The following is a 12,235-nucleotide window of genomic DNA, read 5'->3' on the forward strand; positions in this document are numbered from 1 at the left end:
GTGGGACTCTTCTGCATCGAAACTTCTGCCTTTCATCCCTTGCTCAGTTGTCTGATCCATAGTTTGAAAGAGACTTTGTTCTGCACACGTGGTGACTATGTAGAGGTTTATGCGAAGTGGGGCTGTGTTGCACTCACATGCAACGCAGAAACAGTGCAGTTCAGCAAGCGTTGGGACCCACAGATGTGCAGTCCTAGAGCCTGCTCTCCTTGGGTTTGCTGCTCATCCTAGCTGGTTGGGTTTTGTTGGGCTGTACTTATTTATTTATTGATCTTTATTTGAAAGATGGTACTTACAAAATGAATTATGTCAACACATCGTTAGCATCAACTTCCCCATGCTTTCTTTGCATTATTCGTAAGACATTTTAAGTGGAAAAAAAAGTGATAATTTTAGATTTTGTTACAGGTTTGCATGCATCATCAGTGTATTTTATTAAGGTCTGTTTGTTTTCCAAGAGGTGGTGTACAGTCTTCTGACTTCCAGGTTGCCCCAACGCCTCTTAGAGACGTACACACCACAGCCTGTAAAAGACTTCTGTTTTCTCATGTTCTGTACGTTGTCCCACCCATGTTTTCAGACTAGCAGGAAACCCTGGACTCCTGGGGGGGACTGAGACTTCACACCAGCCGCCTTTTCCATCTTAAGTGTCCTGAGGACCTGCTGGGTGATACAGTACAGCTGATTTGGCTCTGCTCCTGGACTACTTCACTGTTCCAGGAAGAAGTTTTACAGGAATGCTGATCTTATATAAAGCACATGGCTAATTATGAAGGAATCATTTTAGATTGGAATCTTGCAGGAACATACTGTAATTATCACTGAGATCTAAATGAATCCAAGCAGTCTTTTCTCAAGTTATAATGTTCTGTTTATGAATGCATTTTTTTCACTTGGCGTGAAGCCCCAGTAATGCAGCGATATTGTGTAAAATGTGAAACAAATGATATCTTGTCTTTAAGAGAATGCCTGGCTCCCAAAACATGATAACTTTTAATGGAAAAGGAAAGGGATGATAAGAAAGCAGCGCTGCCTAGGTGCTAAAGCAATGTAACTCATGAGTTTGGAGATATGGGGTTTTCTTCAAAACTGTCATTTATGGAATATATTCTTTGGTGGTCCCTAGTTGTATTTTAATCTCTTTATGTATTTTAAAATTTCCCAGGACCGTAACTTGTGAATCTTAAATTGCTTGCAGATTGTCGGGTAAAAAAAAAAGACTACATTTACAGAAGATACTGACAAAACATCTTAAAAGTGTGTCTGTTTAATTTTAGGACAAGGAAACCTGCATGGGTGTCAACAATCAAAGTTACATATGTGAAACGGGCCACTGTTGTGGACAATCCCAGTGTTGCAACTACTACTATGAACTCTGGTGTAAGTCCTTCTGTTTTGTATGGCTTCCCTTCCTGATCTGCATGGCTGTCGTACTACAGGTCTGGCTTGTGTCTGGTGGGGTGTTGTGTTCAGCCCTTGTCATGCATTTAGCAGCAACGCAAACCGGCGTTGACCTGATACAGCGAGGGAAATATTGTTGTTACAATGGGCACTGCCTGCTTTTTGAGGAGTAATGGGCTGTCTTACCACATTCATGACTGGAAATTTGTTGTTTGGTCTTGTTTCTGGTTTGGACAGTACTGAGGGTACTCAAAATAGCATTGTATGCGAGTGAGAAACCACACTTGAGGGACAATGCCAACAAGCACAACTCTTGAGTTTGACACACTCAAACGGAATTAATTCAGTGTCTTTCATCTTATTGTTTTAGTTCTTTGCTAGAATGACAGTTTACATCTGATTTATCTTTTTAAAGCTGTCCTCTCGAGGAGCGGGGCTGGGATGTCTATTCTCTTAAGGAAGCACTGTGTTGGCAGCCAGCTCCTTGGGTAGAGGGGGTCTTGGGCAAATTTGGGGGCTGCCAGGAGCTGAGTACTGTGGGCTGTGAGGAGCATTCACTGCCCCATTGCCTTTCTTATCTCCTGGGCATTTTTGTGAAATCTGGCATTTAAAACTACCCATGTTTCTAGTGAATGGTTAAGTGACTGTACCTTCCAAGTTTCTTCAGAGGGCAGCAGGCAGGTCAAAGCAGGTCAGCAAAACTGTGATAAAGCAGCCGAAGGGATAGGAAAATAAGAAATGCTGAAGTTCAAAGGTGGACTTTGAGTTGTGCCTGGGTGGACAGTGTCTTCCTTTCCCAAGTAGGAACCATAAAGGGTTGAACATTGATCTTGACATGCTGTGGTACTGCCAGGAACCAAACCTAAGGCGGCATCTGTGCTCCAGAAATTTGGAAATGTGGAACTCTGAACATTGCACCCTCACATTAGAGACTGGTGACATTTTCCTACCACACCCCACGGTATCTCGTAGCTTTACGTAACTGTGCTATCTACTTAATCCCTCTGTGGTGCCGACAGTTTCACTTTCTCAAAGAAACGTCTGTGTGGAAATGTATTATACACACGAAGAGTGTCACTTTACCTGGATCCAAGGACAGGAATAGCTGATGCTCCATCCTTTAGTCTGGAAATACACTTTTACTTTCCAGAGTATAACCAGCGAAGCATGGAGGACATGGTTGTAAATTAAACAGGGCTCTAAGGGACTTCTTGAGAAGGTGTTAGGAGTCAGGCCAGTAGTGCCTGGCTGTGGCAGTGCAAGTGGTAAGAGCTGAACACACTGTGGGCCTTTTTTAGCAGGTTTATGTTCAGAAGTCTCCAAACAGCAGGTTTATGTTCAGAAGTCTCCACACAGCAGCAGAAACGATTCAGGATGGGGTGTGGAGCTCCGGGGACCCTAGGCCGAGGCACAGGCCCGAACGTGCGGCCTCCTCGGAGCATGGGGCTCAGGGCGGATGGCTGGAATTTGTTCGGACCAAATGGGGCTGCATGGAGAAAGCAGAGCGGGGAAGGTCAGGCCCTGCTTTGGAGTTGTGTGGGTGGGAATGCAGAGGAAGGAGGCATGTATCCAGGGGCTTATAGGCTCTGTGGCAAACAGGATCTAAATTGAGCAACAGCGTGGAGTACAGCTGCACACTGATGCTTGCTGCAGTCACCATGTTTCTCCCATGGACGCCTTGAACGAGGCGTAATTGAATTGCATGCAAACAATAGAGGCAGAACAATAGCCCCCTGCCTTTCTAATGAAACGATTTTGCTTTTCGCTGTAACTGCATGGCACGGACTTCTAGATTTGGCAGTGCCTGGCTGCATCATGGAAGGTTTTGGAAGATAAAAACAGATTTTATTACAGGGAGGGGAGAGCGTTTCGGGCTGCTCTCTAGGGCAAGCACACGAGTTGCTTTGAGAGCGTGGAGTAAACATATTAATGGCACACACTGACGAACGGCTCCTCCGGGGAGGTGGGTTTCTGCACTGAGATTCACATTCCTCCCGCGTAGTGAAGAGCATCATACACCGCACTGAGATGAAGGGAACGGTGCAAACTCGAGACCTATTCTTGCAGGCTTGCTGCAAATTTGGGCAAATGCCTAGCATTGATTTACAGTTGGTTAATGTTTTCAAAGCTTGCCTTGCCATTATGTGTGCTAGGAGGAGGTTTCTGGGGTGGGGGGTGGAGGTGCGGGCGGGAGTGTGTCCTTTTAAATGAAAACTCATGTTCTAGAGCGTGCGACCACAGCTGCAGAACTGCTCTGCTGCTCCAGGGATTGTTGAGTATCTCGGGTATGTATGTGTGCTGAGGCACCCCTGAGACCTTTGAGGTGAACAGAGGCGATAATTTATGTAAATAGACTCACTAACAGTAGTGAACTGATGGTGTGGCGAGCAACAGCTTTACACGCTAGGGAATAGATTAGCTTTTTAAAGGTTAATAATAAATTTTGGTTAATGAACAGTTAAATTGGAACTTTTCAGTATGGCTTCATGCTTCTCTTAGGATTTGACTTTAACCAACGTATGCATGTACTGGAGTAACTTTTCAGAAGTTTCTACTCCTCCCAGAAACTTCTCTGACCACCAGGACTACTGTGTGCCTGAAAACTGGCCTTCTTCCTTGTCCTGTTGAATTCAATCCTGATTTTTTATTTTTATTTTTTTACCACCACAGCTTAGTGGGGACAAGAAGCAGAGGAGGGTGGCATTTGAAATGGAAAAGAAAGCTGGTCTGTCTTTGTTGGGTATGCCTTTTGAAACGTGATCCTGTCTTGTGGCCACTTGGAGGATTTCCCATAAAAAGGATCGTTTTCCCCCATTTAAGAATTTGAGGGAAGTTTTGTCTTTGAAAACGGCTGACCTCAACATTTCTAGACAGCAAGTAAGGTTACAGTAATTATAAACCAGTCCTTGAGGGTAATGGAATGGGATGCAAAATCAAGGTATTATTTTGTTAAGGGGTGGAGTGGAGGAATGGAGAACATGATATGCCAAGCAGGTGGACAGCCTGTGTTTAAAATTAGATAACAGCTTGGTTCAGATTCCCCACCCATCTCTTATTAAAAAAAAATATAAAAATACAGTGCCATGTTGCCAAATAATAAAACTATATCCAGGTTTTTATATATAGGTCTCATAGCTATATAAAGGTTCGATTAGTTCTTAGCTGAAGGTGGCTAGCTGTTAACATGGGGGGAGAGGGCAGGATATTGCAGTATGTCTCTTAATTTTTATGGAGTAGGGTTTTGAAAAGCAGAAGGGGAGGAGAAGCTTCACTGCTGCATCTCCCCACGTAGGGGAAGCTGTCTGGATGGATGGTGGCTGAGCTGGTTCCATGTTTAAGTCTAACAATCTCCTTGGGCTCCCCAGAGAGGTCACAGTGCTCAAGGGGGAGGTTGTGAGAGAATAGCAGCAGCCCCTGGGTTTTGCTCGCCAACAGTTTTTTATTCAGGTCTGTTATGATGTGCTTGTGATTTGCTGGAGTTTTCTGATGTTGACCTTGGTGCAGGCGTGATGGGTGTTTTATTGCTTAAATGTTCCCAAATGCCACTTTTCAAACTAGAAGAAAGAAAATAACGAAGGCAGGCAGTTACCTGCGTTTTGTCGGTTAGGAATTAAGGCTCAGGAGTTCTGGATTTTCCAAAGTTTAAGCCTGTAATGTGTTTTGAGAACCCAGTCCAGATCTCCTGACATCCATCCTTGTCTCCCCCTTGCCCTGATGAGGAGCAGTGTGAAATTAGACAGCTCCTGAGGCACTCAACACAGCGAGCGAAGCTGCAGAAAGTATTTTATATGCTGCGGTTGGAAGGATAGCATGCGGGGCTTCAGGAATCGCAGAGCATGGAGACAGGCAGCTGGTCACAGCACGCAGACGGTCTCAGCTGCAGCCCCTCAAAGTCAGAGCATTAAAGTACTGCACAACAAACCAGCGTGGGGATTCAGATGTCAGATGTACCAGATCCTGCTTCATTTTGGCTGCTTCAGCGGTGACACTGAGCCCCTCTGTTTCTGAAAGACAAAAACTGTCTTGGCTATTTGGGCCTTAGTGGAAGGGTTGTACGGGAAAAAATCTGTTTGCAGGCAGCACAGTTGATGTTTTTGCTGATTTTGAACGTTTTGCTCATCTCTGCACGCTTCCCCTTGGAATCTCTAGACAGTTCTTTTCCCCAAAAAACGTGCTGCCAGAAAATTTTGGCAGGAATCCGGTTAGTTGCTAAAGCTCTAGCAACTGCTGTAACACGTACATGTTCCAGGTCAGCTTTATAACAGGAATTCATTTCCAAAGACTTTGCTGCAGTCTCCAAAGCCCTCAGTCAAATAACACGTCGGTCCCATGTTTTCTTTCTCACCCCGTGTTATCTTATCCTTCGCTTTAACCGAGTCCTCTTTTTTTTTTGGAGGGGGATTTGCCCAGTTCCTTACCTTTCTCGCAGCCTCCTGCATGGTTGTGCTTGCTTTCTCTTTCTCAGGTGTACAAAACTTCACCTCTGGCTGCTGTTACTCCTCAGCTGGTGCTTCAGCGATGACCCTGCTGTTACGAAGCCTGGCAAACAAAACAAATGTCACAACTATGTGGAAACTGATGATAAATTGGGGTTAGTGGGGAGTTGTTTTCTTGTACTTCTGTAGCCTCATTCGCACAGCAAAATCAACTTAGGCTGGTTTTGGGGTGGTGATGTTCTCCTACACAAAGAAGGCAATCTCTCTTGCACAGTCTCACTGTGTAGATCCTGACCTGCACCCCATGTGGGCTACATCTACCTGCTAAAAAGCAAGAAAAGGCAAGACAGCCAACCCCTGCTCTTTCACCCCGTCTTCTGCACCTGCAGCTCAGCTCCTCACTAAATCCCCAGATCCATCACTTATTCCACATCTTGGTCCCAGGTTAACTGGACACGGCCTCAACTGGATGTTTCTCTCTGGTATATGTTAGACCAATATTTAACGTGCATTTTACCAACATAAAGGTCTTGATGGGGTACATCTCTTACAGCAGAATTGATTGGTTAAAAAAAAAAAAAGTCTTCTGGAGCCCAGGAACAATTGTTCTTCAAAGGCACTCTTCCCCAGGAGAAGAAGCATATCAACAGTCTGTGGATTTACTGCTTTGACTCTCATTGCAGAGGATTTTTCTGAAACACATTTTTTTCCATCTTATCTCACAGCAGTGGATGTACTGTGTACACTGGCCACTCTTCAGAAAGCTAGAAACCAGCTGCAGTTGATGTCCGTCACCTTCTGTCACGAGTCACCAGTCCGGGAGCCAGTGAGCAGGAGCTGGAGATGTCGCCTTCAGCTTTTTCCTTTTACCACTGCAGTTCAATAACTCTTTCCCGCAGTGTGATCGGGCTGGGGCTGCAGTTCTGCTGACTTAAATTGACACAAAGCTGTCACTGACAGTCACGGTCGTTCTCTCGCTGCTATTTGGTTGGGCCAGATGAGTTTCAACCTGCGCTGGCTCCCTGAAAACCACCTCAAAGCACAGTTGCAGGCGACTTCGTGCTGGCAGGAGGTATGGAAGAGACAGGCTTGGAGGGACCTGGTCGTTCAGCAGCCTTCTTTTTCTTTAAAATGTTCCTAGGCCCATGGCCTGGATCCTCGTCTCGCATTCCTGAGCAGCAGCGTTGACTCACGCGGGCTCGTGTTGAAGAGGCAGGAGACGACACGGTGTCCGTGCCAAGGACACTATAAAACCCAAGTGCATCCGCGTTGTGGTACCAATTAAATCTCTCTCCTGGTTTTGATGATAGCGTTGGCCCTGGGAGAGACGATTTCTTTTTCCAGGCATGGCCAACTGTGAGGCCGCTATTTGGGAGATCGCATTTTAGTCAATGAAACTGTCCCACTTCTTCTGCTGTTTAGAACCAGCTCTCGTGAAGCCAAAGCTATTACCCAGATGCTTGTCAGGCAGACACAAAAACACTTTGCAGTATATTTTGGCTCCCTTTGAGGGGACTTCCTGCCAATAGAGCAATGGCATTTGCCCAAGTTTACCGTGAACTTGAGGGCAGATTTCTCTGTTCCTACCCTTGGAACGCTCCAGAAAACATGTTTTCCATTTTGCACAGGATAAAAGGAGCTTCCCTCGACGGGACTGCTGATGGCAGCATCCCAGGCAGCAAGCACAGTACATGTCCTCCTCGGCATCGGGCTGAACACTGCTCCCCACTTTTCACAGGGAGAGATCGCTCTGTTTCTTACCCTCGAGGTGGTTTATTCTTAATTATTCTTAAATTTGGGCAAAACTGATCAGTGCCTCAGGTTTTCTTGAAGCTCTAAGGCTGGCACATTCTGTCATGGCTGGTAGAAAACATCTCCAGTGCGTGACCTCTGATGGGAGAGATGTGAGAGAGGACTTCCCTGGGAGGCAATTATCTTTGCAGGTCCTCCTGCAGCTCCTGTTTGGATCCTCGGAGCTTGGTGCTCACGTAGAGCTTGCAGCTTTTCCCCGAGCCTGTGTGATGCTGGTAAGAGCTTGGTTCTTCTGTTTTATTTTTATGAAAGCTTTTGATGCTCTGGCAGGGAAATCTCTTGGCAAAAGTCAACTCCTTGGCTGTGTCTGAGTCCCTCTTTGCTTGCATCATTACCAACCCATTGGCATCACCAGTGAATTTGACAGAAAATACAGCAGCGCTTCTCAGAACTCAGCACTTCTCAGCCTTTTTTGGACTGCAGAGCATTTCAGCCTCTGACTCTTCCATAAACCAAGGGCGAGCCTGAAATTGCCTTGAAATCTCACAATCCTGGAGTGTTCAGCTCCAAACATCGCTTCTGTCCATGGTGTCCACCAGCAGCAGTTCTTTCCCCAAAGACCCTTTTTTCTCTCTGCCTGTCAGTCTCCCCCTCTGATCTCAGTGAGCTTTTGATTCCTGTGGTCGCAAACAGATTGGCAGTGGGAAATGCCCCCTGGAGCTTCTCTCTCGAATGGGACAATTACTGCCAGACCTGGTTCTGCCTCCCAACATTTCCTCCTCTTCCAGTGGCCGCAGCGACAGCTCAGCACGGTGCAGCTGAACCCAGCTCCTGTCCATATGGGCAGGAGACGCGTGCTGAAGAGCACAGGGAAAGCTTTTTGGGACAACGAAAGCAACTGGAAGCCCAGTTTTAGTTGGCTTTTGGAGACCTTTTGATGCCAGACTTCTGCTGCCTCTGCACATCTCACCCGTTTTCGGCACGGAGCAGAGCCGGTGCCTGCTTTTGCCACGGGCCAGGTGTTAGCGTGTACCGTTACAGCGCTCAGCCTCCACGTTCCCTGCTCATGTCGTGTTGTCTTTGGATGGATTTGCAGTTCCCCTCCTTCCCCTCTTGCCAAATGAGCTGCGTGGGCCAGCGCTCTGCTCCGCTTCCCTCCCTGCTGCTCAGTTGGAAGGCGAGCAGCACCAGGTGTGCGAATGCACAGCTCGGCCCTGGACATCTTCGCTGTTCCCTCCATACTTTCAGACATAATATTTACACTGGGCCTTTATGTGCAGCTGGAGTTCAAATAAATGACTGGACTGTCTATTTGCTGGGCTTCTGCAGGTTTTGGGTTCCGCAGCTGTGCCCAGCCTCCTGGCGAGGGCACGTTATGGGGCCTTCTGCGGGCTCCCGGCACCACGCTGGGCTTGCACCCAGACCTACAACCAGACTCGAGCAGGTGAGCAGCTTCCCAGTGCTGCTGCGTGGCAAGGCGGGGACAAAGCCCTTGGAGAAGAAGCCAGGAGCCAGGTGGAGCAAGCGGCTGTGGTGGGCACGCAGCACCGGTCCCCTGCGATCCCCCAGGCAAAGCCCGGGGCTCGTGCTGAGTCAGGAGTTGAGTAATTCCTAGAAGCTCCAGGAAGCATCCGTGGTTAATGAAACCAGGCAATAGCGTGGTATTAGTGGGTTCTTTTTCTGGAAATTCACATGAAAAACACCAGGTCCCGTCCGTTTGTGGTCGCGAGCATGCCCGGAGACCCTTGGCACCAGCATGGAGGTGTTGCTCCTGGCCCCATGACCAGACTGCAACCCAGTAAATTATGATAAAATTATGGGCTGTTTACTTAAAAATGCCACCTGCGGTTTCAGTAGGATCCAGCATTAATTTATTAGCCCAAAGTGCTGTGTGCTGTTCCTGCCCGTTGTTTACAGAGCTGCTGCCTGTCTTCTCGGCGATGGCTGAGCTTGCTTTGACCCCTACCCTGAGCTTGTCCGTCAGTTTGTCTGCAAAGCACTTCGGGATTTCTTTGGACTGGGTCGAGGAGATTTCTAAAGAAATAGTTTTTTAATCCACTGGATGCAGGCTTGGGTGGGAGCAGTTATTCCCTGCAGAAAAATTCGGCGGCTACAGCTGAGATTGCTTAACAGTGGCGCTTCTCCAGGACAGCTTAACTAACTAAGTGCTGCCCGCTACCACGGCCTCCAGAGTCCTTGGGAAAGGACATGAAAAAACGTGTTAAAAAGCATCTGTTTTCATAACTAGCTAAAATCCCTGGATAGCCGGGCGTAATTTTCCATTGTTGTTGAGCGGACGATCACGGATCGCTCTCCGAAAATAGGGAGCACTGGAAGATGAGCTGCGGGCCTGCCTCGGCGCACGGCGGCGTGCTGTGCGAGTGACCTGGTTTTGAGGAGTTGTTCTTGCTTCCTCAGCAAGCACGGGCCAAGGAACCTTCTTCCCTCCCCAAAAAAATAAAATGTATTGGAGTTTTCAAACTGCGAGACGGTGACTGCGAACGCCTGGCTTTGAAGGATCCCTGTAACTCGTATAAAAAGACTTTTTTAGGAACAAGAGGGTGCCTGGAGGGCAGTAGACAAATAAAAAAGGAGCATGCAAGACCTTTATTTGATAGCGAGTTTTGATAAATTTGGGTACAAGATAGAGTCTAGCTTGTTAGAGAAACAGGTTGTGCAAGGCGAGAGCGAGATTTCGATTTGCTCTGCCAAAATGCAGGGAGAATTTGGATTACGACACAGGGAGGTGCGAGTCCCTGCTCAAAACGCTGCAAGGCACGGCGCAGCACATCCAGCTCACCTGCACACGGCTCCGAGAGCAGCGATACGGCTCGATTGCACTTTGTCCTGAGACAGAGCCGTGTTCCTCTCATTCCTGAGATTCCTAAACTGTTCACCTTTCCCCACCCAGCTCTGAGCAGAGAAAACAATTCTGACTCCGAAGGGGATGCTGAAAACAAGGTGGTGGGAAGCCAGGCCAGAGGTTTTTATTGGGGAGAAAAAAGCAGGTTGATACCACAGGGCACAATGACCCCCTTGAAAATGTTTTTTTGTTTGTTTTTTTTTTTGCACTGATTTTGTGTGTTTGGGATTAATAAGGAACGGCAGAAGTCTCACCAAGAGAAAAAATTGTGTTGCGATCTCTGCTGAGGAGCGCTTGCCAGGCCTCGTGTTTATAAAGGAGGAACTCTCCTGGTATTTTTAGCTGCGAAAATCAAGCTCAAAAATGATAAAGGTTACAGATGCCTCTGAGCCAGCGAGGGCTGCGGGCTGCAGTTGCGGGAGGCAAAACCCTAACCTGGCGTAAGCGGTGCAGCTCTTTGATATCTCTCTGAGCCATGTTTCTAATGCATGCGAGCGGGAAGGGAGCTTTAAAGAGCATGGGGGGGGAGAGTTACTTGGCATTGTAGCAGGACTGGAGGAAATTCAGGCAGCGCTCATGTTAAATTCCCTTTTAAAGAGCACTGCGTGTCCTGTGGCAGCGCGCAGAAACCCGCCGCGGCCACAAACAGAGCAGAAGTTGGGTTTCTTGAGGATTCGGTGTGGGGGGGCTGGATTAATTTAATTTCGGGTAATTTAAGGCATTGAATGCAAAAATAAGTTTTAAAAATATTTTGAGACGTCGATGTAAAAAGAGCATGTTTTTGTTAAACATAACAATGAAGGGTTTGGGCTAGAAATTAAAGGGCAGCGCAAACAAAAGCCCAACGTAGTGCTTGGGGTTTTTCTCTTCTTCTGTGGTCAATCTGCAGAGTGTCTTTTGTGTCTTGATTATTATTTTCAAACCGAAGTGGCTGTGGGAGTCAAATTCAATGCTATTCACAGATCTGTTTATGTTTCTTGCCAAAAGAAGTGATTTCCAAGGGGTGGGATTGGATGGGTTTTGGGGGCGGGGGAGCCACAGCTCCGTTATTTTGTTCTCCTCCAGAGCTGTGACTAGCAAGCGTGCTCCATGTTGCACCAAAACATGCACAAAATCACCCAAATCAGCGCAGGCTCCCAGAGCAGCAGTCCCTTATGCAGGTGTGCACGTGCAGAACCTCCCAATCCGTGTATTTCTGCCTGTAGAGCGGCACAGGGTTCAGATCTACGCTTCCTAGGGATCTTCCCCATCACGTTTATATGTTTTTCAGGGTTGGACGTGGCTCTTGCGCCCTGGCTAATGTCTCGCTCTCCCCCCCTGCAGGGTTTTGGCTGGTGTGGACCATCATCATCATTCTCAGCTGCTGTTGTGTTTGCCACCACCGACGCACCAAGCACCGGCTGCAGGCGCAGCAGCGGCAACATGAGATCAACCTGATCGCTTACCGGGAAGCCCACAACTACTCAGCCCTGCCCTTCTATTTACGTACGTACCTCGCATCGCTTATCCTAGAGGCCGTGGGGAGCAGTGCTTGGGCTCAGCGGGAGGTGGGGGACAGCTCTGCTGCCTCACCGGGGCTTGTGGAGGATGGAGGTGATGGGAAAGCACCATCGATTCGTGACCGTAGTGCCCTGCTGTGCTGTGCTGCAGTGGGGAGCCTCAGCCTTTGACTGGAGGTGCCACAGCTGAGTTTCCTATACAGGTTGTCAAATTGCATGTGCAGACGTGCTTTTCTCATTCAACTCTTGCCCCAGCAGCTTTTTCCTCCCCAGCCCCAGGGATA

General features: G+C 47.8%; 1 protein-coding gene across 6 annotated transcripts in view; it reads left to right on the top strand.

The window, feature by feature from the left end:
- WBP1L (WW domain binding protein 1 like) overlaps positions 1–12,235 on the top strand; it is a 53,705-nt gene that overhangs the window by 38,399 nt on the left and 3,071 nt on the right. For 2 of the 6 annotated variants that reach the window (XM_068688342.1, XM_068688343.1), the window contains exons 2-3: positions 1,278–1,380; positions 11,776–11,937. In XM_068688342.1, the coding sequence (XP_068544443.1) occupies positions 1,278–1,380; positions 11,776–11,937 (265 nt within the window). Of the gene's footprint in view, positions 1–1,277; positions 1,381–5,904; positions 5,993–10,666; positions 10,893–11,775; positions 11,938–12,235 lie in introns of those variants that run through there. The other 4 variants (XM_068688344.1, XM_068688345.1, XM_068688341.1 and 1 more) reach the window with 3 other exon arrangements.

The sequence above is a fragment of the Anas acuta genome, chromosome 7 (genome assembly GCF_963932015.1).
Source record: "Anas acuta chromosome 7, bAnaAcu1.1, whole genome shotgun sequence".
Taxonomy (NCBI): domain Eukaryota; kingdom Metazoa; phylum Chordata; class Aves; order Anseriformes; family Anatidae; genus Anas; species Anas acuta.